The sequence below is a fragment of the Cucurbita maxima genome, unplaced genomic scaffold, assembly GCF_002738345.1.
Source record: "Cucurbita maxima cultivar Rimu unplaced genomic scaffold, Cmax_1.0 Cma_Scf00009, whole genome shotgun sequence".
Classification (NCBI taxonomy): domain Eukaryota; kingdom Viridiplantae; phylum Streptophyta; class Magnoliopsida; order Cucurbitales; family Cucurbitaceae; genus Cucurbita; species Cucurbita maxima.
In genome coordinates this window covers 5,485,048-5,509,619 of record NW_019272025.1, presented here as the reverse complement: position 1 = coordinate 5,509,619, position 24,572 = coordinate 5,485,048, and the positions used below count along the sequence as shown (strand labels likewise).

The window sequence follows — 24,572 nt, the reverse complement described above, 5'->3', positions numbered from 1 at the left end:
TTTAATCTTCCAAAGTAAAATTAACCTTTAAATACTAAATTACAAGTTTTACAGCTGTCACTCCAAAATTTGAGATTCCAAATATTATTATTTTGCAACTTGTAAAACAATATAACCCAAAGGACAAAAAAAAGAAAAAAAAAAAAGAAAAAAAAAAAAAAAAAAAAAAAAAAAAAAAAAAAAAAAAAAAAAAGAAGGAAAGATAAAGATAAGATAAAAAAAAGGGGGAAACGATTTCATTATATAATATGAAAAACCTAATTAGAGTGGTGTGTTAAAAAGAAAAAAACGATTGAATCAATGAAAATATCGGGACGGAGCATGCTTTGTTATTGAAAGCGAGGGAGAATAGAAAGCGAGGGAGAATCGAAAGCGAGGGAGAATCTGCAGCGAAACAAACCCAAAAGAGAGTGAAGAAGGCGACCCCCAAACGTAAAGCCTAATTCCTTCCGTTTCTATTGCTTTGATTTTCGTTTTTCATTTCATTCCATTGAATGCATCTTTCGATTCCAAGATGAGCATTGTATTTCCAATTCCAAAGCTGAGTTCTTCTGTTTTAACATGTGCGGCTCCCTTTGTCTTTTCCAATCTCTGATTCTCTCTCCCGCACACTTCGCCTTTTTTTTTTTTTTTTTTTTTTTTTTTTTTTTTTTTCTTTTTTTTGCCTTTTCCACTTCTCAGCTTCTTCTCTGACTTCTCATTCAGGAGCTTTGACTGTTGCAACAACTTATCCCTTCGTTTTTCCTACTCTTAGCTCCATCACTTTTCTGGGTTCCTTCCAGCTAGGGTTTTGCCTGATTCATACCTTCAGGGTTTAGTTCTGGTCCTCATTCTACGGTTCTATGTTGAAAATTTTGTTTCTTACTCCAAGTGTTTGGATGTTTTTCTCTCTGTTGTTTCTGGTTGGGCATTCGGTATTTTCTTAGCTGTTTCATTTAACGAGACTAAAATTCTGTGCACCCTTTTGTTTCTGAAATTTGGGTTTTGTTAGGGTTCTCTGCTTTACGCAATTGTTTATTGATCAGTACTGAGTTGTTTTATTTTGTTGGAAAACTATGAATTGACAAGAAACAGCCTGAGGGGGGAGGGTTTGTTGCTGTGTTCGGACTTAGAGATGATTGCAGAGAAACCTAGTTGGGTTAGGCATGAGGGCACGCAAATTTTCTCGATTGATGTCCAACCTGGTGGACTGAGATTTGCTACTGGAGGAGGCGACCACAAGGTACTTTTTCTTATCATATTTTACTCCAGTTAGTGGCGAACAAGAATGTGGCTAATATGAAATGACTTCCATTTTTGTTTATAATGGTCGCCGAGAAAAATGTGCAACTTTTTTTCCAATTGACCGCAGAAGCGGTGGCGCACTATCACTATCCTTTTACTTTATAGTTGATGAGGATAGTCTAGATTGTATAACATGTAGGGATTTCTTTCATTTTGTTTCCTTTATTTGTTGTAATCTTACTTATGCCGCAAAAAACTATATTGCATGTTGAAGATGATAAAAATGGTCTCGTTAGTGCATGTTTCGTGTTTTTGAGGATAGTGGAATCAATGTATGTCGAAAATTTCACGTCTTTAAGCTCCCATTTGCTCTTAACGAAAGAGGGTGGGCTTTTGATCCCAAATCTTTCCCCCTTCTCCTGAACATTGGAATTTGTTTACTTCACATGACTAGTAGTGGTCTGAGCCCCCGGTCATCTCATTAGGTATCTCAATGCCGGATGAGGGGCATCCCCACAACTTGTCATTGACTTCTTGGGAACCTGGTCGGCTGAGCTAACTATTGAAACCTTTTTGGTGATGGAAACCCCTCTTCAGTCTAACTTTGAAATCTCATTTTGATTGGATTGTCAGTTGAATAGTCAGAGACTGCTTCCGAATAGTTGTTGTGAGAGTTTCCATATATACACGCATGTGCCTCAAGTTATGACTTACAGGAGTACAATTGTGTTCATGCATGGGTTAGCAATTATGGATTTATTATTTTTTATGTGGTGTTGGTTGTCGTGTGATTGCTGAACCAATGCAACAACTAGTTTTTCTGCTATTCATAAAATTTTCTAATTATATTTAATTATGTGACCATAACATCACTTACTACATCCTGTACCCCTGCAGGTTCGGATATGGAATGTGAAATCTGTTGGTAGGAGTTTAGAAGATGATGACTCAAATCAGAGGCTTCTTGCAACTCTGCGTGATCACTTTGGGTCAGTTAATTGTGTAAGATGGGCTAAGCATGGTCGTTATGTGGCATCAGGGTCTGATGATCAAACAATTCTTGTTCATGAAAAGAAACCTGGTTCAGGGACCACTGAATTTGGAAGTGGAGAGCCCCCAGATGTCGAGAACTGGAAAGTTGCTATGACTTTGAGGGGGCACACAGCTGATGTGGTAATGGTTTAGCTTGTTATTTTTTTTATGTGGAACTTCATGCATTTGATTAGATTTTATATATAAATATTGTTAAAAAAAAAGAAGAAAGAATCAATTTGGGTGAATCAAGCCTCTTAGGTCTCTTTTTTTAAAATATCAAACTGTTTATAATTTTCAGATTGCTCATTTATGTATTTAAGCATTATGCTGACTGATGTATGTGGTACTGATATTGATGGCATCTAACCCGGGAGTTATATTTCAATGCATGAAGTAGGTGGATCTTAACTGGTCGCCTGATGACTCGACATTAGCAAGTGGGAGTTTAGATAACACAGTTCACATATGGAATATGAGCAATGGTATTTGTACAGCCGTTTTGAGGGGTCACTCTAGCCTTGTTAAAGGAGTTGCCTGGGATCCCATAGGTTCTTTCATAGCCAGTCAATCGGATGACAAGACAGTTATTATATGGCGAACAAGTGACTGGAGCCTTGCTCACCGAACTGATGGACATTGGACAAAATCTGTATGTTTGTCTATTTTATGTCCGGATTTGATTTTTTTTTTTTTTTTATACTTATTTTTGATTTGACTATCTTTATGTTCTTGTGGCTTTTCTTTTCCAGCTTGGTTCTACATTTTTCCGGCGTCTAGGCTGGTCACCTTGTGGACATTTCATCACTACTACACATGGTTTTCAGAAGCCCAGACATTCTGCACCAGTCTTGGAGAGAGGGGAATGGTCTGCCACGTTTGATTTCTTAGGACACAATGCTCCTGTTATTGTTGTCAAATTTAATCATTCTATGTTTCGGAGGAATTTAACTAATGCTAACGAGATGAAGGCTGTTCCTGTTGGGTGGACAAATGGAGCTTCGAAAATTGGAGGCAAAGAATCCCCATCATACAATGTGATTGCAATTGGGAGTCAGGATCGCACTATAACTGTATGGACGACAGCAAGTCCTCGCCCACTTTTTGTTGCCAAACATTTCTTTACTCAAAGTGTTGTTGATTTATCTTGGTATGACTCTGGAAATATACCTATACTATGTAATTGCTTTCCAAATCTTGTTTTGGTGTTCATCTACTAGACCTTCATTTGTCACTACCCATAATTTTCAAATTTTCCTATTGGAGCAGGAGTCCTGATGGATATTCACTCTTTGCATGTTCCTTGGATGGGTCAGTAGCAACTTTCCATTTTGAGGTGAAAGAAATTGGACAGAGGTTACCTGACGTAGAACTTGATGAGATTAAGAGAAGTCGTTATGGTGATGTTAGAGGCCGGCAAGTGAATTTAGCTGAAACTCCTGCTCAGCTGATGCTTGAAGCAGCTTCATTAAGGCAAGTCTCAAGCAAGAAAGTTGTTTCAGAATCTCAACTAAACCAGACCCTGTCAAAATCTTCAATAGATGCAAGGGATGCCTCCAAGACTTTGGAGGCCCAAGTTGATGATTCAAAGAAGAGTGGGGGAGCTGGTGGGGATGGTTTGAATAAGGTTTCGTCAGCTTCCCAAAAGATTTCTAGTCCTGTGAAGCAAAGAGAATATAGACGACCTGATGGAAGAAAGAGAATTATTCCAGAAGCAGTTGGAGGACCTGTTCTGCAGGAAAATAAGTCTGGTGGGATTCAGAGTAGCAATGCACTTGATTTCCCATCTATGTCATCTGACCAAAAAAAGGATAATAATGGGGTAGCTGCCCCTGAATGTGTCAGGGAAAGTTCCATGAGGGGAATGCCTAGCAAACGCACTGATTTAAAGGAGCGTACAGGGGTCACTGCTCGAGCAACAATCACTGATAGTTTAGTCATTGAGAAGGTTCCACTCTCTGTAGTTAATGATGCAAATATCGTAATGGATCATTCTGGGAATTTGAAGACGTCGAATTCATTGGCTACTTGTAGTTCTGTACTTTCAATTAGGGTGTTTGATAAGAAAGAAGGGGAATATAATGAACCAATTTGCTTGGAAGCTCGACCAAAGGAGAATGCTGCCAATGACATTATTGGGGCTGGAAACACATCGATGTTGAAAGAAACAGTTATTTCTTGTACTAATGGATCAAGAAATCTGTGGTCTGATAGGGTCTCAGGGAAAGTCACTGTTTTGGCTGGAAATGCAAATTTCTGGGCAGTAGGGTGTGAAGATGGATGCCTACAGGTAGTTACTGGCTATTTAATATTTAGTTACATTTATTTTGGGGCACTAAGATTGAGTTGGAGAATGCTCTGGACGATATGCACGTGCAATGTATTATGACGGTACAGCTAGATTTTGCATTAATACAATGAACCTTGGTTATTATCTTTGAGACTAAAGATTTTACTATCTTGGCAATAGAGCAGATGCTTAATGAAGTTATTAGTTAATCTTAGTCGTATTACTCTAGGCTGCCAGAAGTAAATTCGGTTTAATATAATAATAAAATATTATGCCTTTATATAAGCTTCCCATTTGGTTACAGTTTTTTATTCTTGAGTAGGTTTATACCAAGTGTGGTAGACGTTCTATGCCAACCATGATGATAGGATCTGCTGCTACGTTTATCGATTGTGATGATTCCTGGAAATTGTTGCTGGTGACAAGGAAAGGTTCCTTGTACGTATGGGATCTCTTCAACCGCAGTTGTCTCCTTCATGACTCGCTGGCATCACTGATTCCTTTGAATCCTAACTCATCTACAAAAGATTCTGGTAACGTTCAACATTTGAATTATTATATCCTAGTGGGATGCTAATGTCAAAGTTTCTTTTGTCTTTTTGTTCTTTGTTTTTCTCGTGTTTTCCATTGCTTTCTATAGAAATCTGCCTTCTGATTTTAGGACTGAACCTTCCACTCTTTCAGGCACTATTAAAGTTATATCTGCCAAGCTGTCAAAATCTGGTTCTCCTCTAGTTGTTTTGGCCACTCGCCATGCTTTTCTCTTTGATACAAACCTTAAGTGTTGGCTGAGAGTAGCAGACGACTGTTTCCCTGCATCAAATTTTTCCAGCTCTTGGAACTTGGGGTCTATTCAGAGCGGAGAGCTTGCTGCACTGCAGGTTGATATCAGGAAATATTTAGCTAGAAAGCCAGGTTGGAGCAGGTTTGTTCTTTCCTTTCATCCGAAGTCTGAAGCTTTAAGAACTTGGGTTCTGGTTTGTTTTCAGGGATGGTTCATTTTCATTTTCATGACCATGATATTGATCTCAACATGTTTGATTCTTAATGTCACGTGATTGATGTGGAATGAAGATGGGGTTTTTCATGTCAGTGTGATAGGTTCCTAGTTAGTTTCCAGATCTTTTTACATAATTTTGAAGTCAATTTTAAGAGTTTAGTTTCTTCAATCTAGGGTCACCGATGATGGGATGCAGACACGTGCTCACCTAGAAACTCAGATGGCATCCTCACTAGCATTGAAGTCACCTAATGAGTATCGCCAATGGCTTCTATCATACATACGCTTTTTGGCAAGGTGATTTACATTTAACACATTTTTTATTTGCGTAAGCACATATTTTTATAGCTCATTTCTTATTGCAAATGTTGCTTGGTGCTTTTTTGCACTTAGTTTTAGGAGCACAAAGTTTTGAATTCATCAAAAGAGATGTGGATATTATAGCTAGATCTGAGATTGAGGTTGATACAGATACATAGTTGAACACCTTTTCTGTTCCAGAGATCAAAATTCTTGTGCATCAGAACAGATGCATGATGTCTTTGATTTGGGAGACACATTAGGCTTGTCCTCCTTTTTTCTTGTTGATGATGGGATTTATTAGTAGTTTTTCTTTTTGGTTTTGTTCCGTTAAATGATGTAATTTAATTTTCATTCAGAACATTTCAAAGCATTTTAGTTCACACATTTGTACTCGGTGTTCTTGGCTACTTGATTACAGAGAAGCAGATGAATCTCGGCTACGTGAGGTTTGTGAGAGTTTGCTAGGACCCCCAACTGGGATGGCTGGAGATGCATCCGCGGATTCAAAGAATCAAGCCTGGGATCCTTGTGTGCTTGTAAGACTTTGTTAAACTACCCTGCAAATGGCATTCATACATACATTATACCTAATAACAAAATACCTAATTTGTCATTTGCCTCCAATTCTTCTAACTTGTGCATATTTATTCTTCTTTTATTCAATCAATGATATCGTCCCTTTCTGCATTCATTTTTTTGTTAACTTTCTTTTGAAATTCTTCTGATTGGTTTGATTCATGACAAATGCTGTCTGTAGTGATAATGCCTTATGACTTGTCTATCTTTGATCAATTCTATTTGCACTTGTTTAGCTTCTCTGTGCTTAAATCTAAATCACCATGTGGTTGATCACTCAATCTTTTGGATTTTGTAACTAGTATCATATTTTTCCATAAACCCATTATTTGTCTAAAGTTTTTGAAGTAGATTGCACAATGTGGATATCCATATTACTCGCACCTCAAAACTCAAAACTATTTAATGTTGCAAACGGCTGCCTTCAGGTTTCTGGGCTATAAGAAGTTTGTTTTAATCACATTTTTACATTTACGCAGGGAATGAGAAAGCACAAACTTCTAAGAGAAGATATACTTCCTGCCATGGCATCAAATAGAAAAGTCCAACGACTGCTTAACGAATTCATGGATCTTCTTTCCGAGTATGAAAATGTTGAAAACAATGTTGAGCCAAAAGCTTCCCTCCCTGCAGCATCAAGCCCTCTGGAACCAGATCATGAGCAGTTTGCTTCACATCAAGCAGATAAAATGGAAACTGACCCTACAGTTATTCATCCAAAGGATTCCTCCAAGTTGGTAAATTATCAAACGAGTTTTGCTCCATCTGTTGATCTGGGCCAGCCAGTAAAGGATCCTGTTAACCTAGCTTCAGAAGCAAAAGACTGACATTCTTGTTGGCCCAACGGATCAAATCACATTCAAAACTGAACACTGCAACTGGCATTGACTAGGCTGCGTATGTATCACACCATGACATGTCCCTATATATATATATATATATCTATATATATGCATGAGAGAAGCTTTCCGTCTCCATTAATTGTCTGGGACATTCTTTCCATAGGACCACTTGTCTGAAGTAATTGTTCTGGTTAAGAGTTGATTCTTAGGAATGGTAGCTAGAAGTAAGATTTTTTTTTTCTTCCATTTAACTTTTTCTGCATTTGTACAATGGTAAAGAATAGCGTCCATTTAGATAAAACTCAGAGCTACTTCTATTACCATATATGAGTATGACGTAGATTTTCGAGTCTAAAGATATCCGTACTACAACAGTACAGCCAGGAGAACCTTCTATCATTAGATAGCCAAGGTCTCTGCAACTGATACAGATTTAGGGACAAATATTTGTATGATATTTGTGTTAAATGTAGATTGGAGGGGCTTGTACGTTCATATCAAAGTTTCTATCTATATATCAAGAACCGTGCTTCTAGAACCGTTTTTGACATCTTTGGTCAGCTAATAAAGCTTCCAGTCGAGATGCAATGGCATCGGCATTAACCTGTTTGTTTTCGGCTTCCATCTGAATGTTGCATAATTTGTAGTTTCCAGTTTCCATTATGTGCTTAAGCATGGACAGGGTGTAGCAGCAGGAAGGAATGTTGCTCTAAATGGAGGGTGGGAAGACACTTTAGATCATTATCATATGAAATCATTGTTGAGATACTCGAAATTTTGAAGTGTTTTAGTCAAAATAAGCCTGGTTTGATGGGAGATTTTGATATACGCTCTGCTTCTGTATCTGTGCAACTATTATTCAAAACTACCCAAACTTATTTTGACAAAGAATGAACGAAATGATATACGCTCTGCTTCTGAATCTTATGCCCCAAATTATCGTTCTTTCATTCGAAGTTTTATTTCTATAAATAAAATTTTTCAAAGTTGAGGTATATGATCACCAATGAAGGCAATAATAAATACAGAAGATCCAATGTAAAGACGGTTGTCAGTGCTGGTTATCCATCCATAGGCTTTCGCTTTCACGTCTCTCTAAAATTGCAGTCACGGTAAAATCTTGGTTTATTTAATTATTAATCATCAGGGTCTCCCAAACACATGAATTCTCTGGAAAATAGAAAATTAAGGGCTTGTTATTCAACGGTATAGCATGACTTATATACCCATGTCAACCAATATCAACATCCATAAATATAAATAGATATCTTTCAAATCTAAGTCCAAGAGAGTAGTTGATTTAAATGGATTAGAGATTAGGTGAGACAATTAGTGGAGACGTCATTCCATAATTTCTTTAAATGGTTAATTATGCAATAAAAAGAAAGTTAATTACTTGAATTATGTGCATTACTACGGTTCTTCCATTTTTCGTATATAATGCAAACTTCAAATTCTCATTCATATTCATTTATTCAATTTAAAGTTTATAATATATCTCTCGACTTTCAATGGACTTTTTTAAGAATAAGACCATTTTTGTTATCGGTGCCAAAGGATTTCTTGGAAAGAGTGTGTTATCTTTCTCTCGAACAATTTTAATTTTTTTTTCTAATGTGTTATTATGCTACATATATCATTTATATTATATACTTTGAGAGTGCAGTTATGGTGGAGAAAATATTGAGAGCTCATCCCAACGTGAAGAAACTTTATCTACTTTTACGAAATGTGGATCAAATCACGGCTTCAAAACGTTTTTATGATGAGGTATATGATTGTGTTTATACCCATATTTCAATTACCAAAACACTAACTTGCTAGTTTATGTAAATATCAAACATAGAGGTTTGAATCCTTCATCTGTTATTTCAGTAAAAAAATACAATTGATTATTTGATTCATAGGTTGTAGAGAAAGAATTGTTTAGAGTGTTGAAGGAAAAATGGGGTGGAGATCTAAAACCCCTCGTCTCAGAGAAGATTTATTTGGTACCTGGAGATATTTCATCCCCAAATATGGGATTAAAAGACTCCAATTTATTGGAAGAGATGAAGAATCAAGTAGAAATAATTGTTAATTTTGCTGCAACAACCAATTTTGATGAAAGGTACTGACTCTCTTGAACTGCAGTAAAATGCTTAAACCATAAAGTATTTCAAACTGATCTCGAGTTTGTTTACTTTCTTGCAGATATGATATAGCGTTTAGCACCAATACATTGGGAGCTAGACATGTTTTAAACTTTGCCGAGCAATGTTCTAGTTTGAAAATTCTTGTCCATGTATCCACTGGTTAGCATCAAATAATTGTTTAAAATAATTTAGTTAACAATCCACAAATTGATTGAAAAATCCTTGTTTTGTTAGCTTACGTTTCAAATCAAAGGGAAGGAGTCATCTTGGAAACTCCATGCAAATTGGTCGAGTCCGTTGATGGCACTTCAAAATTAGACATTGAAACCGAACGAAAAATAATTGAAGATAGTTTAAGAGAATTGAGAAATAATAGAGATATAGATGAAATTACGAGGAGCTTGACCATGAAAGACTTGGGCACAAAAAGGTACGAAAGATCCATGGATATCATCCTCTTTATCAATGTAACCATTTTATTCTTTTATTGTTATTAGGGCAAAAATGTATGGATATCCAAACACATACGTATTTACAAAAGCAATGGGCGAGATGTTGATTAGCGACAAAAGTGACAATCTTCGTTTGATCATCGTGCGGCCAACCATAGTTACTAGCACTTATAAAGAACCTTTTCCGGGTTGGATCGAAGGTTTGAGGTACACAAATAATATATATAGGCAACTTGGGTCGACAGGGAGCCAAAATTTTGATATCTATTTCTTCTTAAATCCCGTTTTGTCTCGAGTTTGGGTGTCCATAGTTTGGATCAGATCAAGTTGAGACATTTCTAAACTCAACCTAATTGTTTGGATTGTAAATTCTTTCAACTCAAGCAAATTTTTTGAAAACCCTGATCTTTAAATAAAGTATGCATAGTGTTTTACCATAACAACCGTTTTGTTGGCCTTGTTTCAATGATGAAAACAGTTGTATTTTACAGGACCATTGATGGCTTAATTGATGGGTATGGCAAAGGAAAACTTGCGTTCTTTCCATCTAACGCTAGCTCAATTCTAGACGTGGTGAGATGAACATAATTTCTTTCAAATTTAGATATTTCTTTCTTTCAAATTCAACAAGTTTGATGTTTCGAAGAAATGCAGATTCCAGCTGATATGGTAGTAAATGGTATCATCATGGCAATAGTGGCACATAAACTCCAACCATTTGGACATACATTAATATATCACATCGGTTCTTCAATGAGAAATGCTATGAGCAACATTGATTTGCACAGTTATATTTTTCAATACTTTACGGAAAAACCATGGATCGATAAAGATGGAAAGGCCCTCAAGGTTAAAAATGTCACCTTATTCAACGACATGGCTAGCTTTCATCGACACATGACCATTCACTACTTGATTTTTCTTAAGGTATCGTTCCCAAATCTATAACTAATGCTAACATAAAACTACGTTTAAATTTACCTTTTCTAATCAATATTGTTATTACTATAAAGGGTTTTGAGTTTGTGAACAAAGCATTTTGTTACGCTTTCCAAGACAAGTACAATGATCTTCGGAGAAAGTTCAACTGGGTGATGCGACAAGTTGAGCTTTATGACTCGTTTCTATTCTTCAAAGCCAAGTAATTTCCAAACTAATTTCATACGAAACATTGAGTTTAGTTGATATACCTCATTCTAAAATAATCGGATTTATATGACCTTTGAATGTACGTATAATTTTATTTTTGTTTGTACAGATTTGACGACACCAACTTAGAAAGACTTAGAATTACTGCACGAGACAACAATATAAATCCAAATACATTGCTTTTGGATCCTAAGGATATAAGTTGGGAGGATTACTTCCTGAACATCCACATTCCGGGACTTATTAAACATGTAATGAAATGATTATAATTTGAACCAATCTTGTTTTTTCTCCTTGTATGTCGACTTGTTTATCTGTAGCTACTTGAAAGTAGCCCAGACTTTCGAGGGCAGATCCGGGTTGATTGGTCCGGAAAGTCATGGGAGAACGAACAATTGCAACTTCAAGAATTTCTATCCTAGCTGCATATCAGCTCAATTGCTAATTCTCTTTGCTGTCTTTCTCTTGGACATCTGTAGTTCAAGGCAATATCATTAATTAATATAATTTACCAAAATTAATATAAGTAATTATTTAAGTAGAATAAATAAGAATTAATTAATTTATATATAAAAGTTTATTACTTATCTACAACAATTATTGCTTAATTAGCTAATAGCTTAAATAATTAGTGAGTTAATTAGGAAAAAGTTAATTTTCAATAACTATAATTCTTACTTAATCAATAATTAATTGGGAACAAAATAAATATTATTAATTGATTATTATACTAATTATTTACCCTAAAAATGAACGAAAATTAAATAAAAACTTTTAATTTAATAAGATGGTTGAAATACCATAACCAAACATAAATATCCTTTATTTGTATAAAATTTTGACATCATCCAATCCCAAATTTGTATGATTTCAGGCCTTTTAAACAATATTTGAGCAATAAAGGAGAGTTAATTACTTAATTATGCACATTATTATTTTCCTTCTATTTTTGGTATATATTTCAAACTTCAAGTTCCGATTATAATATAACTCTCGACTTTCGATGGACGTTTTAGAGAATAAGACCATTTTTATGATCGGTGCCAAAGGGTTTCTTGGAAAGCGTATGTTATCTTTATAAATATTTTTTTGGAAAAATTTTAATTTTCTTTTTAATCATTTATATTATATATTTTGAGAGTCCAGTTATGGTGGAGAAAATTCTAAGAGTTCATCCCAACGTGAAGAAACTTTATCTACTTTTACGAAGTGTGGATCAAATCACGGCTTCAAAACATTTCTATAATGAGGTATATAATCGTGTTTAACCCATATTTTAACTACCAAAGCACTAACTAGCTAGTTTATGTAAATACCGAACACAAAGGGTTGAACCCTTCACCCATAATCGTTATTTCAGTAAAAAAAATATAATTGATTATTTGATTCATAGGTTGTAGAGAAAGAATTGTTCAGAGTGTTAAAGGAAAAATGGGGTGGAGATCTAAAAACCCTGATCTCAGAGAAGATTTATTTGGTGCCGGGAGATATTTCATTCCCAAATATGGGATTAAATGATTCAAATTTATTGGAAGAGATGAAGAGTCAAGTTGAAATAATCATTAATTTTGCTGCAACGACCAATTTTGATGAAAGGTACTGACTCTATCGAGCTCTCTTGAATTATAAAATGCTTAAATTAAAAAGTATTTCAAATTGATCTCGAGTTTGTTTACTTTTTCGCAGATATGATGTAGCATTTGGTACCAATACATTGGGAGCGGAACATGTTGTAAACTTTGCAAAGGGATGTTCTAATTTGGAAATTCTCGTCCATGTGTCCACCGGTTAGTATCAAATTATATTATTTTTTTATTATTTAAATAATTAGGTTAATTACCCGCAACTAATTGAAAAATATTTGTTTTGTTAGCTTATGTTTCAAATCAAAGGGAAGGAGTCATCTTGGAAATTCCATGCAAATTAGTCGAATCTGTTGATGGTACTTCGAAGTTAGATATTGAATCAGAACGAAAAATAATCGAAGATAGTTTAAGAGAATTGAGAAATAATAGAGATATAAATGAAACTACGAGGAGCGTAGCCATGAAAGACTTGGGCACAAAAAGGTATGAATGATCAATAGCTACCATCTTCTTTATCAATGTAACAATTTTCTTCTTTAATTGTTATTAGGTCAAAAATGTATGGATATCCAAACACGTACACATTTACCAAAGCAATGGGCGAGATGTTGGTTAATGATAAAACCGACAATCTTCCTTTGATCATCATGCGACCGGCCATAGTCACAAGCACTTACAAAGAACCTTTTCCGGGTTGGATAGAAGGTTTGAGGTAAGAAAAAAAAAGTTCTTTAACCGATGTTCATAGGTTGTGTCCGGTAGAGTTGAGACATTCAAGCTAACTCATAAATCTTAGTTCATTTAAACTCAACCAAACCTAATTCAGACCGTATGAGTTCAAGTAATGTATGTTTGGTATTCTACCACAACAATGATTTTGTTGGCGTTGTTTGATGAGAAATGTTGTATTTTATAGGACCATAGACAGCTTTATTGTCGGGTATGCTAAAGGAAAAGTAACACATTTTCCTTCTGCCGCTAGCTCAATCTTAGACCTGGTGAGATGAAATATAATTTTTTTTAAAAAATTTTGATCTCGGTTTCTTTGAAATCTAAAAAGTTTTATGTTTTTAAAAAATGCAGATTCCAGCCGATATGGTGGTAAATGCTATCATCATGGCTATATTGGCACATAAACTCCGACCATCTAGACATAAAATTATATACCACGTAAGTTCTTCAATGAAAAATTCTATAAGTAACATTAATTTCCAAAATTATATTCTCCGATACTTTACCGAAAAACCATGGATCAACAAAGATGGAAAGGCCATCAAAATTAAGAAACTCACCTTATTCAACGACATGACTAGCTTCCATCGATACATGACCATTCGCTACATGGTTTTTCTCAAGGTATTCTTCAAAATCTATGACTAATGCTTACACAGAACTACGTTTAAATTTACTTTTTCTAATCAATATTTTTATTACAGTAAAGGGTTTTGAGCTGGTGAACAAAACATTTTTTTACTCTTTCCAAGACAAGTACAATGATCTTCAGAGAAAGTTCAACTGGGTGATGCGACAAGTTGAGCTTTATGACTCGTTTCTATTCTTCAAAGCCAGGTAATTTCCAAACCAATTTAGTTTAGTATATATACCTCGTTATAAAATAATCAAATTTGTATGACCCTTTGTATCCACCATACGTACACGAATACATGTCAAGGGGTGAGAAGTTAGAATTTAAGTAACCTGAGAGTACGAGACTTGTACGATTAGTATATCGATATTCTGAAATATGCAATCTAATGCAAGTATAATTTTATTTTTGCTTGTATAGATTTGACGACACCAACTTAGAAAAACTGCAAATGGTTGCGCGGGACAACAACATAAATCAAAATACATTGCTTTTGGATCCTAAGGATATAAACTGGGAGGATTACTTCCTGAATATCCACGTTCCTGGACTTGTTAAATATGTAATGAAATAATTATAGTTTGAACAATAACTTGTTTTTCTCGTTTGAAGTTTTATGATTTCACTAGAGTACTAAAATAAAAGACCTATTTCTTTATTAGTATTTGAAAATAGCCCAAAATAATTGTACTATCAAGAACTTCAATCCCATCCCAATAACCTATCAGCTCAACCGAGTCTATCAACACCAAACCAGGAAGCTAATGCTCTTCACTGTCTTCTCTTGGACATCCGTGATTCAAGGCAATATCTTAATTAGTCGTTGATTATTTGTTTATTAAGTGCAACGTATTTTGACCGATGAATTATGTATGCACTAATTATATTTATTCATAAACTCTGAGCTCGTATGTAAGACTTGCTTTTCGCTAAATATGATTCGTTTATTAGACTCTCTAGAGGCTTGAAATAGCTAAACAACTCGACGGTTAAAATACTTATAACCATAAATTATGCTGAAGTCAGGCGGTTCCACAGGGCTTAATAGACTAATTTGAGATATCACAACAACTTATCCTACGTGTAGACCCATGCTAATCAAGGCAGATCTCCACTAGAGTTTATTTAGCAAACCCCTAGTGGTCTCCACGACATATTGTCATTAAAAAGGTATAATTCTCCCACCCACTACCAAATAATATTAAATAATATTGTCACTCGATGGACCCGTGTGAGTTAAGATCACATGTAAGAGTAGTTGACTCAACCCTCCCATGACGACATCTAATAATTTATGTGTCGAGATAGACCCATATTCATAAAACACGGAAGCATTGCTTTTAAGACAGTCATAAATCCCAATATGCTAGTTCTCCAAATGTATATCCACACCATCTACTCGATAATAATGCTTATGTACTAATATGGTTGAAACTCCTACCATATAATTAACATGCTCATACCATTTCAAAAACTTGAACGAAAACTCCGAACAAACCTTTCCAAATTCCACTATTAAGGGTTAGTATCGAAATTGGGTTGAAACACAAGCAAACAGAAGTCGAACAAGTAGAAATAGACCATATATGAGTATTAGATTTCCAAGTCTAAAGATATCAGTACAACAACAGCACAGCCAGAAGAACCTACTACCTTAGATAGCCAACGTCTCTGCAACTTATACACATTTAGGGACAAACATTTGTATGATATTTGTGTTAAATGTAGCGTTCATATCAAAATATCTATCTATATATCAAGAACAGTGCTTCTAAAACTGATATTGACAACTTTCTTTTTTCGTTCATAATTTTTAAATTTTTTAGAATTAATGTTATGGCAGGTAAGTCTTGCCTAAATCAGGGAGAGTAGTTAATTTAAATTGATTAGAGATTAGGTGATACAATTAATGAAACCTATCATTCTATAATTTCTCTAAATGCTTAATTAAAGCAATAAAAGGAAAGTTAATTACTTGAGTTAGTTGCATTACTACTCCTTTTAATCTATTTTGGTATATAATGCAAACTTCATATTGATTTCTTCACTTTAAGACCATTTTTGTGCTGGGTGCCAAAGGGTTTCTTGGAAAGAGTATGGGAATTTTTTTTTTGATTAATTTGTGTTATTATGTTAAATATATCATTTATATTATATAGTCTTCCGAGTGTAGTTATGGTGGAGAAACTATTAAGAACTCATCCCAATCTGAAGAAACTTTATTTACTTTTACGGAATGTGGATCCCAATCACAACTTCAAAACATTTCTATGATGAGGAATATGACTATCAAAACAGTAACTAGCTAGTTTATGTTAATATTAATCATAAAAGGTTTGAATCCTTCCCCCATAATCGTTATTCGGTAAAAAGTTATAATATTACGGTTTGATTTATAAGTTGTAGAGAAGGAATTGTTTAGAGTGTTAAAGGAAAAATGGGGTGGAGATCTAAAAGCCCTCATTTGATTTGTTTGGTGTCGGGAGATATTTCATCCCCAAATATGGGATTAAAAGACTCAAATTCTTTGGAAGAGATGAAGAATCAAGTGAAAATAAACATTAATTTTGCTGCATCAACCAATTTTGATGAAAGATACCGACTCTCTCGAGCTGTGTTGATCAGAAAGTATTCCAAATTGATCCTAAGTTTGTTTACTTTCTTGCAGATATGATGTAGCATTTGGTACTAATGTATTGGAAGCTAAACATGTTTTAAACTTTGCAAAGCAATGTTCTAATTTCGAAATTCTTGTCTATGTATCCACTGGTTCGTATCCAATCATATTATTTTTTTTATTTAAATAATTTAGTTAATTACCCACAAATTGATTGAGACAAATGTTTTGTTAGCTTTTGAGGGAAGGAGTTAACTTGGAAACTCCATGCAAATTGGACGAGTCTATTGATGGCACTTTGAAGCTAAATATTGAATCATAACGGAAAATTATTGAAGAGAGTTTAAGAGAATTGAGAAATAATAGAGATATAAATGAAATTTTGAGAAGCTTGGCCATGAAAGACTTGGGCATAAAAAGGTATGCAAGATCAATAGATATCATCCTCTTTGTCAACGTAACAATTTTTTTCTTTTATTGTTATTAGGGCAAAAATGTACGGATATCCAAACACGTACGCATTTACGAAAGCAATGGGCAAGATGTTTCTGAATGATAAAATTGACAATCTTCCTTTGATCATCGTGCGACTAACCATAGTCACAAGCACTTACAAGGAACCTTTTCCCGATTGGTTCGAAGGTTTGAGGACCATTGATGGCTTTATTGTTGGGTATGGGAAAGGAAAAGTTACACGCTTTCCTTTTGATGTTAGCTCAATCTTAGACTTGGTGAAATAAATATAATTTCTTCCAAATTTTAATCTCTTTCTTACCAATCTAAGAAGTTGGATGTTTTAAAGAAATGTAGGTTCCAGCCGACATGGTAGTAAATGCTATTATCATGGCAATACTTACACATAAACTCCAACCATCTCGACATACAATTATATATCACATAGGTTTTTCAATAAGAAATTCAATGAGAATTGATAATATGTTTAGTTATATTCACCAATACTTTACGAAAAAACCATGGATGAATGAAGATGGAAAGATCATCAAGGTTAAGAAAATTACCTCATTCAACGACATTGCTAGCTTCCATTGATACATGACCATTCACTACGTCTTTCTCAAGATATGTTCCAAAATCTATAACTAATACTTACACGAAACTATATTTCAATTTACATTTTCTAATCGGTATTGTTGTTACTGTAAAGAGTTTTGAGTTTGTGAACAAAGCATTTTGCTACTTTTTCCAAGACAAGTATAATGAGAAAGTTCAACTGGGTGATGCGACAAGTTGAACTTTATAACTCGTTTATATTCTTCAAAGCCAAGTAATTTCTAAATTAATTTTATACGAAACATTGAACTTAGTATATATACCACGTTCTAAAATAATTAGATTTGCGTGATTTTTGTATCCACGGAACATATGAATACATGTCAAAGGTTAATAAGTCAGAATTTATATAATCTGAGTTTACGAGACTTTGTATAACTTTATTTTTGCTTGTACAGATTTGACAACACCAACTTAGAAAAACTGAGAATTGTTGCACGAGACAATGACATAAATCCAAATACATCGCTTTTGGATCCAAAGGATATAAACGGGGAGGATTACTTTCTGAATATCCTCATTCTTGGACTTGTTAAATAGGTCATGAAATGATTATAATATGTATGAAGTCTCATCTTTATGTGTACTCGAAAGTGCCTAAAATAATTACAATTTCAAGAACTTCAATCCCAACAACATATCAGCTCAACCGAGTCCAACAACACCAAACTAGCTAGCTAATTCTCTTTGTTGTCTTCTCTTGGACATCCGTGATTCAAGGAAATATCTTAATTAGCTGCAACTTTAATGTGTTTTGATCAATGAATTATGTGTGCAAAATTTACTGGTGGAAGATCTCTATAGTCCAAAGCTGAACAAGTATTGCAGAGATGTTAATGATAATAGGTAAGGAATTTCAATCCATCTTCTTCTACCATGTGTTTCAACACTGCACATGGATATCTTTCTATTGTCAAACTGAAGCTAACCTTTCCTTTTAAAGAGTAACATCCCCATGTTCTAAGAATTCTTATGCAACAAAGAATTCTTATTATACAACAGTCCAAGCCTACCGTTAGCAAATATTGTCCACTTTAGCTCATTACACACTGTCAGCCTCACAATTTTAAAACGCATCTATTGCAAAATATTTTTTTTTATAGTCGTGATGTTCGCACCTCACAAATTTTTTATTTCGGGGTCCTAAATAAAAGCTTAATATTTTTTAAACGTTTTTATGTTCTAACTATTTCTAGACTATCAAGTTTGGAAGGAAATTTTTGGAGCATTGTAGAAATTCATTAATTGGAGCAGCAACCAAAAAGTTTGACGATGAGCTGCTTGTTGTAGTGAACCTCCAATTTATTACATCCTTCAATTTTTCATACGAGTATGTCAACAGTTAGTTGTAAGTTTTAATGGTTTTGGCTGGAAAAAAGCTTTCTTTTCAGTCTTCAACTACAGTTCTGTAACCTAATTGAATTTGAATTTCATGTCCATTTGCATTTTCACATAACACATCTAACACAGGTGTCAACGGGGGCGGGAACAAAGAAATTTTGATAGACAGCTTTAGTGAGACACCTTGTTTAGTCAACCTTTTTCCATAATAATGAGGTTAGTTGACAAATATAAAACCACAAAAGATTTCTATAAAACCTCGTTGCTCCTAATTCAAATTCACCTGAAATCCCTCTCTCATGGATAAGTGTAGCAGAGCAATGGAGTTTCTTGAGAACAGGAACATTCTGATCACTGGGGCCACTGGTTTTCTTGCTAAGAGTATGTATTCTTCTTCTCTTATAAAGGATGTTCTGCATTTTTCACGTCAATTTATGAACTAGTGTCTCATTTTGTTGGAAAATTCCAGTTTTGGTGGAGAAAATCTTGAGGGTTCAACCAAATGTGAAGAAGCTCTATTTACTGTTAAGAGCAGCAAACGAGTTGACAGCATTGGAACGTTTCCATAACGAGGTATAGTTTTTCTAGCAATTTTGCACTTTGTTTGAACTATCTTTTTCAAACAGTTGATAGAAAAATGCATTATTTTGATTGTAAAGGTCATAGGAAAGGATTTGTTTCAAGTATTAAAGAAGATGTGGGGTGGAGACTTTGATACCTTGATTTCAGAGAAGGTTTGTGTGGTTCCTGGGGAGGTCTCACTCTCAGAAATGGGATTGAAAGATTCAAATTTGGTAGCAGAGATGAAGAATCAAGTGGAATTAATTGTTAATTTGGCTGCAACGACCAAGTTCGATGAGAGGTACAAACAGAACTATGATCACTTTGAACCATTTTGGTTCGTCATTGAAACAATGTTGTCCATTTCCTTTTGATAGATACGATGTAGCAGTTGGCACTAATACCTTAGGAGCTAAACATATCGTGAGCTTTGCAAAGCAGTGTCCAAATCTAAAACTCCTTGTCCATGTATCCACTGGTTAGTATAAATCATCAGATATAATATATTTAAGCTATACTTTATAACAAATAATTGGAGAAGATGTGTCTGTTTTGGTAGCTTATGTTTCAGGAGAAAGGGGAGGGCTTATCTTAGAAACTCCATATAAATTGGGTGAGTCTCTTAATGGCATCCAAGGTCTAGACATTGCTACGGAACAAACGGTAATGGAAGAGAAACTCGAACAACTTGAAGAGAATGGAGCTACGAAAGAAGCCATAACATTAGCCATGAAAGACTTTGGCCTTGAAAGGTACACAATTAGTATTAATGAAGATTATTGATAAGATATGTTGTCATATTTTGAACGTTTTGTTTAATGATAAGGGCTAAGATGTATGGATGGCCAAACACGTACGTATTTACAAAGGCAATGGGCGAGATGATGGTTAATGATCTAAAAGACAATCTACCTGTGATCATCATACGACCAACAATAGTTACGAGTACTTACAAAGAACCTTTTCCCGGATGGATTGAAGGCATCAGGTAAATATCTTTCGAGTAATCATAGGTAGTTTGGGAAACCACAAAAGCATCCCAATAAGTGGTGAAAGCAAAAATTAACTGAGAACTTGTGGCATTTTTACAGGACCATTGATAGTTTAATTGTTGGATATGCTAAGGGAAAACTAACTTGTTTTCTTGCTGGGATTAACTCAATCGTTGATTTGGTGAGATAAACGTTCATCTTCCTGAGTCATCTAGTGTATATATGAATTTAGAATTGATTTCAAAAACACGCAGGTTCCTGCAGATATGGTGGTAAATACGATTATCATGGCAATGGTAGCACATGAGCTTCAACCATCTGATAAATCAATATATCATGTGGGTTCTTCAGCAAGTAATTCTATGAGATATATTGATTTCCAACGTTTTAACTACCAATATTTCTCTAAGAAGCCATGGATAAACAAAGATGGAAATGCTGTGAAGGTTGGGAAAGTTACTGTCTACAACAATATGGCCAGTTTCCAAAGATACATGAATATTCGCTACCTATGTTTTCTAAAGGTACATAGTTTACTCCAAATAATTACAAGTTTCTCTCTCATCTTGAGGTTATAAGCAAAGATTTTGTTATTGAAGGGATTGGAATTTGCAAATAAGGCCTTTTGTCACTCTTTTCAAGACAAGTATGTTGATATGAAGAGGAAGTTCAATTTAGTGATGCGGCTCATCCAACTTTATCGTCCATATCTATTCTTCAATGCCATGTAAGTGAAAATTTTCTAGATTCTATGTTCATTTCAGTACAGATTCATGTAAAAAGTAAACCATATGATCATCGCTCGATTGAGAAATGCACTAATAATCATTCTAAATGTAGATAATTTGATCTTCAGGTTACACTTTTTGTATTTTTCATTGTTCTTGTTTCGTATGTACAGATTTGATGATACAAATATGGAAAGGTTGAGAATGGATATTGAAAAGAAAGATAGAGGATCAGAGACCTTCTTGTTGGATCCTAAAGAGATTAACTGGGAGGATTACTTCATGAATGTCCATCTTCCTGGGCTGGTTAAACACGTCTTTAAATGACTCTAAAGTCCAACAATAATTTATAGTTCCTCATTGAATGCAATTTAGCATCTATAAGCTTTTACTTTACTTTATTCTATCAAAAGGGCAAACACAAAGCTCAGGTAAAAGTGTTCTACTTTTATTCTGCTTTTTTGCCCTTTTGTTGTATTTCATTGAAAGGAATTGATGACAAAATTCTTATTATTTGTATTCTATTTAGGTTAGTGACATTTTGTTGTTTGTTTCCACATTGTGATTGTAACGGCCTAGATTCACCGCTAGCAGATATTGTCCTCTTTGGGCTTTTCCTTTCGGACTTTTCCTCAAGGCTTTAAAACACGTCTGCTAAGGGAAGGTTTCCACACCCTTATAAATGGTGGTTTGTTCTCCTTCCCCAACCAATGTGGGACATCACAGTGATGTCCCGTCTTTGAAGATGTCTACATAGGTTCTTCCTAAATCATGTCAAACCAGAGTTTTAGTAAGGCACATTTTAGGGTGTAACTCTTCCATACATGTGTCTCAGGTTAATTACTACCAATATCAAACCCTAAAACATGCTTAATAACTCCACATTAGTTCTTAGCATGTTTCCTTAATCACTTCAAGGTAGACTCCACAGGTACATCTTAAGAAAATCCAACACAACACGTACAAAATATCATGTTGCAAGCTCCACGTTCCAATCTTGCTGGGAGCTCCAAAGGATCATGGTTTTAGTTTTTCTCCTTGTATAGAACATGAGATGATTTAAGTCACCTCCCTACACCTTGTTCAACATGTAGCAACTCCAAGAGTTGCTATAAGTGTAGGTCTCACAAGAACAGGGCATCCTTCAACCATACACATCTTGTGTTCACCATGGCTACAAGGCTATAAGACATGTTCACCAACGTAAGGAACAAGGCCACACTAGCTTTTACTTCAAACCTTCTTCTCTACACCTTGCTCGCTTGCTGCAATCTACCTGTCCAACAACAAACTCATGGCTTTCTTGCTCAATGGCACACCTCTAAGTCATGGCTTAACATCCACAAGATGGCTTAAGGGAAAGTGGCAAACCCGAGATCACAAACCCATTTCTAGGTGTGAACTGCTTTTGTTTCCTCTCGGCTTTACCTCTTATCTTTGACTACTTGCAGCAAGCTTTGTCCTTCCAGTATAAAATATATTATATGATATAAGAATATTATATATTAACTATAGAATTCGTTTAATCTCTAGGTAAATTATATAAAAATAGCTTAGTGTACTCTAACCTAGTATTAATAGCCTAGTATAATAGGTTAGCTCTGCACGCATGTATACTATACATTGAGATAAAAAAATGCGGTTATAGTTAAATGGTAGAGAAGATGTGGGTTCGATTCCCGCTATCCGCCCCGGATCAAGAACAAGAAGTTGGTGGGTTCAATAAAAGTAAAGTTGGGGTGGCTGGTGGTGCCGAGGTCCCATAGAAGATTCTTCTTTTATGCCTCGACTTCCCTCCAAAGTTAATGGCCAACATCTTTTCAATCTTATCCTCAAGTCGAGCAACCTCACTAAAGTTTCCTTTGACTTATCTCCAAGGCAGGTAGGTGATAGGTTGAATCTATGTTTCATCAACTTTTCCATGATATAATACAAATATTTATTTACTATCTATATAGATGTCGAACCTGAATGTGTGAAATTATCGACAAATATCGATTTGTTGATAAAATTTAATATCTTAGCTAGGGCTGAGAAGGGAATCTGGTAGAATTCTAGTGGAAAAATTAACCACTTTTTTTACAAATCTACCATTTCCTTGACCAAAAAATAGTTGTTATTTATTGTTCTTATTAATTAAAAGATTTGAAAGGATTTAAATCTAGAATCATTTAAAATTTTGTTACCATTCTTTGGAAAAAATAAGTTGAAATGAGTAATTAATTTATGTGTGGTTGTGTGGATGTTCAACATAAAAGCAAAAAGTAATAAATAAATTGCTAAATTTTAAAAAGTTTATTACAAGTACTAGATTTTTTAAACCTTAAAATAATTGTGTGTTTAAAAAGTTTTATACGTTCAAAATTCTTAAAAGTTCTATTAGATAGAGAATTTTTGAATTTTTTATTTAGTTTCGATAATTACTTCCAACAATTTTATTGTTGGGATATGGAGCCTGAAGCTTAGACATCCCATCATCCATGGTTTGTTCCCACTTAGTTGTATCCTCAATTGTAGGGCCTCATCGAGGGGCTTTCGTTTCCCTTCATCATTCACCAACCGATAGTGTAAAGAAGGTACATACCTATCTGGTAATCTGATGGCTCTGGATGATCTTTTCAACACCTGCTCAGGTGTCACTTGCTCCTCCTCTAGCTCTTTAGCAACAGTCTCGGGAGTTTCTTGAGTATCAGATACAACATCACTAGGTGAATCTTTCAGCAACTCAACCCCAACCTCAACTCCAACTTGCTTCACCTGAGTCTCAGGAGTTTCTTGAGTATCCGCTACATCACTATGTGAATCTTTCAGCAACTCAACCTCAACTCCCACTTGCTTCACCTCTGGTTTCTCAGCAACAGTCTCAGGAGTTTCTTGAGTATCTGCTACAACATCACTCTATGAATTGTTCTGCAACTCAACCTCAACTCCCACTTGCTTCGTTGTCCAGTACTTTTCTTCAATTCTCTGACAGTCTTTGTGAATCTGTCCGCATCAAATACACCTTGTTCATAGTCGACGATTTTTCATACATATTCGACAGCACCTTCAACAGATCTGACGTTGTCTTCTCCTTGATAATGTTGAACGCCACGTTTCTGGATAGCGTCAACCGGATCAGCCCTAAGGCTTGTCGATCCCTGAGCTTCCACTATTCCGTGGTCATGGTATCCAGCTTCACCCCCAACATGGGTTCATGAAGATCTTTTTGATACAGATAATCTTCAATCTGTATCTTCCAGAAACCAAAATCGGATCCATTGAACTTCTCAACCCCAAAATTTATTATATTTGTTAGTTTTATGTA

The 24,572-nt window shown here is 35.0% G+C and overlaps 4 protein-coding genes and 1 pseudogene across 6 annotated transcripts; all 5 read left to right on the top strand.

Moving 5' to 3' along the window:
* Nucleotides 1-262: 262 nt before the first annotated feature.
* Nucleotides 263-7,817, top strand: LOC111483642 (protein HIRA-like). Of its 3 annotated transcripts, none has more exons than XM_023129875.1 (11): nucleotides 263-432; nucleotides 1,075-1,222; nucleotides 2,122-2,397; nucleotides 2,657-2,908; nucleotides 3,009-3,406; nucleotides 3,526-4,546; nucleotides 4,869-5,079; nucleotides 5,231-5,471; nucleotides 5,721-5,843; nucleotides 6,268-6,385; nucleotides 6,905-7,817. In XM_023129875.1, the coding sequence occupies exons 2-11, from the start codon at nucleotides 1,115-1,117 to the stop codon at nucleotides 7,250-7,252; spliced, it is 3,096 nt and encodes a 1,031-aa protein (XP_022985643.1). In that variant the 5' UTR covers nucleotides 263-432; nucleotides 1,075-1,114; the 3' UTR covers nucleotides 7,253-7,817. The 3 variants fall into 3 exon arrangements, with proteins under 3 accessions (XP_022985643.1, XP_022985644.1, XP_022985645.1); XM_023129876.1 differs by having other exon boundaries at nucleotides 992-1,222; XM_023129877.1 differs by lacking the exons at nucleotides 263-432; nucleotides 1,075-1,222 and having other exon boundaries at nucleotides 2,268-2,397; nucleotides 2,654-2,908.
* A 961-nt stretch (nucleotides 7,818-8,778) lies between these two features.
* On the top strand, nucleotides 8,779-11,472 carry LOC111483756 (fatty acyl-CoA reductase 3-like). Its single transcript, XM_023130057.1, has 10 exons — nucleotides 8,779-8,839; nucleotides 8,934-9,037; nucleotides 9,175-9,377; nucleotides 9,461-9,561; nucleotides 9,637-9,832; nucleotides 9,900-10,061; nucleotides 10,346-10,427; nucleotides 10,509-10,781; nucleotides 10,868-10,995; nucleotides 11,113-11,472. Exons 1-10 carry the CDS (start codon nucleotides 8,779-8,781, stop codon nucleotides 11,264-11,266), a joined length of 1,464 nt encoding a protein of 487 aa, XP_022985825.1. The 3' UTR covers nucleotides 11,267-11,472.
* Nucleotides 11,473-11,999: 527 nt separating this feature from the next.
* On the top strand, nucleotides 12,000-14,565 carry LOC111484588 (fatty acyl-CoA reductase 3-like). The gene is made up of 10 exons (XM_023131249.1): nucleotides 12,000-12,067; nucleotides 12,150-12,253; nucleotides 12,397-12,599; nucleotides 12,690-12,790; nucleotides 12,877-13,072; nucleotides 13,140-13,301; nucleotides 13,506-13,587; nucleotides 13,673-13,945; nucleotides 14,031-14,158; nucleotides 14,376-14,565. The coding sequence occupies exons 1-10, from the start codon at nucleotides 12,007-12,009 to the stop codon at nucleotides 14,527-14,529; spliced, it is 1,464 nt and encodes a 487-aa protein (XP_022987017.1). The 5' UTR covers nucleotides 12,000-12,006; the 3' UTR covers nucleotides 14,530-14,565.
* A 2,338-nt stretch (nucleotides 14,566-16,903) lies between these two features.
* On the top strand, nucleotides 16,904-18,130 carry LOC111484589 (annotated as a pseudogene).
* A 692-nt stretch (nucleotides 18,131-18,822) lies between these two features.
* LOC111484571 (fatty acyl-CoA reductase 3-like) lies at nucleotides 18,823-21,778 on the top strand. The gene is made up of 10 exons (XM_023131214.1): nucleotides 18,823-19,365; nucleotides 19,454-19,557; nucleotides 19,644-19,846; nucleotides 19,923-20,023; nucleotides 20,105-20,297; nucleotides 20,372-20,533; nucleotides 20,637-20,718; nucleotides 20,792-21,061; nucleotides 21,137-21,264; nucleotides 21,439-21,778. The coding sequence occupies exons 1-10, from the start codon at nucleotides 19,284-19,286 to the stop codon at nucleotides 21,590-21,592; spliced, it is 1,479 nt and encodes a 492-aa protein (XP_022986982.1). The 5' UTR covers nucleotides 18,823-19,283; the 3' UTR covers nucleotides 21,593-21,778.
* Nucleotides 21,779-24,572: the final 2,794 nt, after the last annotated feature.

Bases quoted from the DNA above. Each gene is read 5' to 3' on its own strand.
- LOC111483642 (XM_023129875.1), top strand. From the start codon at position 1,115: ATGATTGCAGAGAAACCTAGTTGGGTTAGGCATGAGGGCACGCAAATT. The intron at 3,407-3,525 runs GTATGACTCTGG...CTATTGGAGCAG, and splicing joins AGTGTTGTTGATTTATCTTG to GAGTCCTGATGGATATTCAC. The intron at 4,547-4,868 runs GTAGTTACTGGC...ATTCTTGAGTAG, and splicing joins GTGAAGATGGATGCCTACAG to GTTTATACCAAGTGTGGTAG.
- LOC111484571 (XM_023131214.1), top strand. From the start codon at position 19,284: ATGGATAAGTGTAGCAGAGCAATGGAGTTTCTTGAGAACAGGAACATT. The intron at 19,366-19,453 runs GTATGTATTCTT...GGAAAATTCCAG, and splicing joins CACTGGTTTTCTTGCTAAGA to TTTTGGTGGAGAAAATCTTG. The intron at 20,298-20,371 runs GTACACAATTAG...TTTAATGATAAG, and splicing joins AAAGACTTTGGCCTTGAAAG to GGCTAAGATGTATGGATGGC.
- LOC111483756 (XM_023130057.1), top strand. From the start codon at position 8,779: ATGGACTTTTTTAAGAATAAGACCATTTTTGTTATCGGTGCCAAAGGA. The intron at 8,840-8,933 runs GTGTGTTATCTT...TTGAGAGTGCAG, and splicing joins CAAAGGATTTCTTGGAAAGA to TTATGGTGGAGAAAATATTG. The intron at 9,562-9,636 runs GTTAGCATCAAA...TTGTTTTGTTAG, and splicing joins TCTTGTCCATGTATCCACTG to CTTACGTTTCAAATCAAAGG.
- LOC111484588 (XM_023131249.1), top strand. From the start codon at position 12,007: ATGGACGTTTTAGAGAATAAGACCATTTTTATGATCGGTGCCAAAGGG. The intron at 13,302-13,505 runs GTAAGAAAAAAA...TGTATTTTATAG, and splicing joins GGTTGGATAGAAGGTTTGAG to GACCATAGACAGCTTTATTG. The intron at 13,946-14,030 runs GTATTCTTCAAA...ATTACAGTAAAG, and splicing joins GCTACATGGTTTTTCTCAAG to GGTTTTGAGCTGGTGAACAA.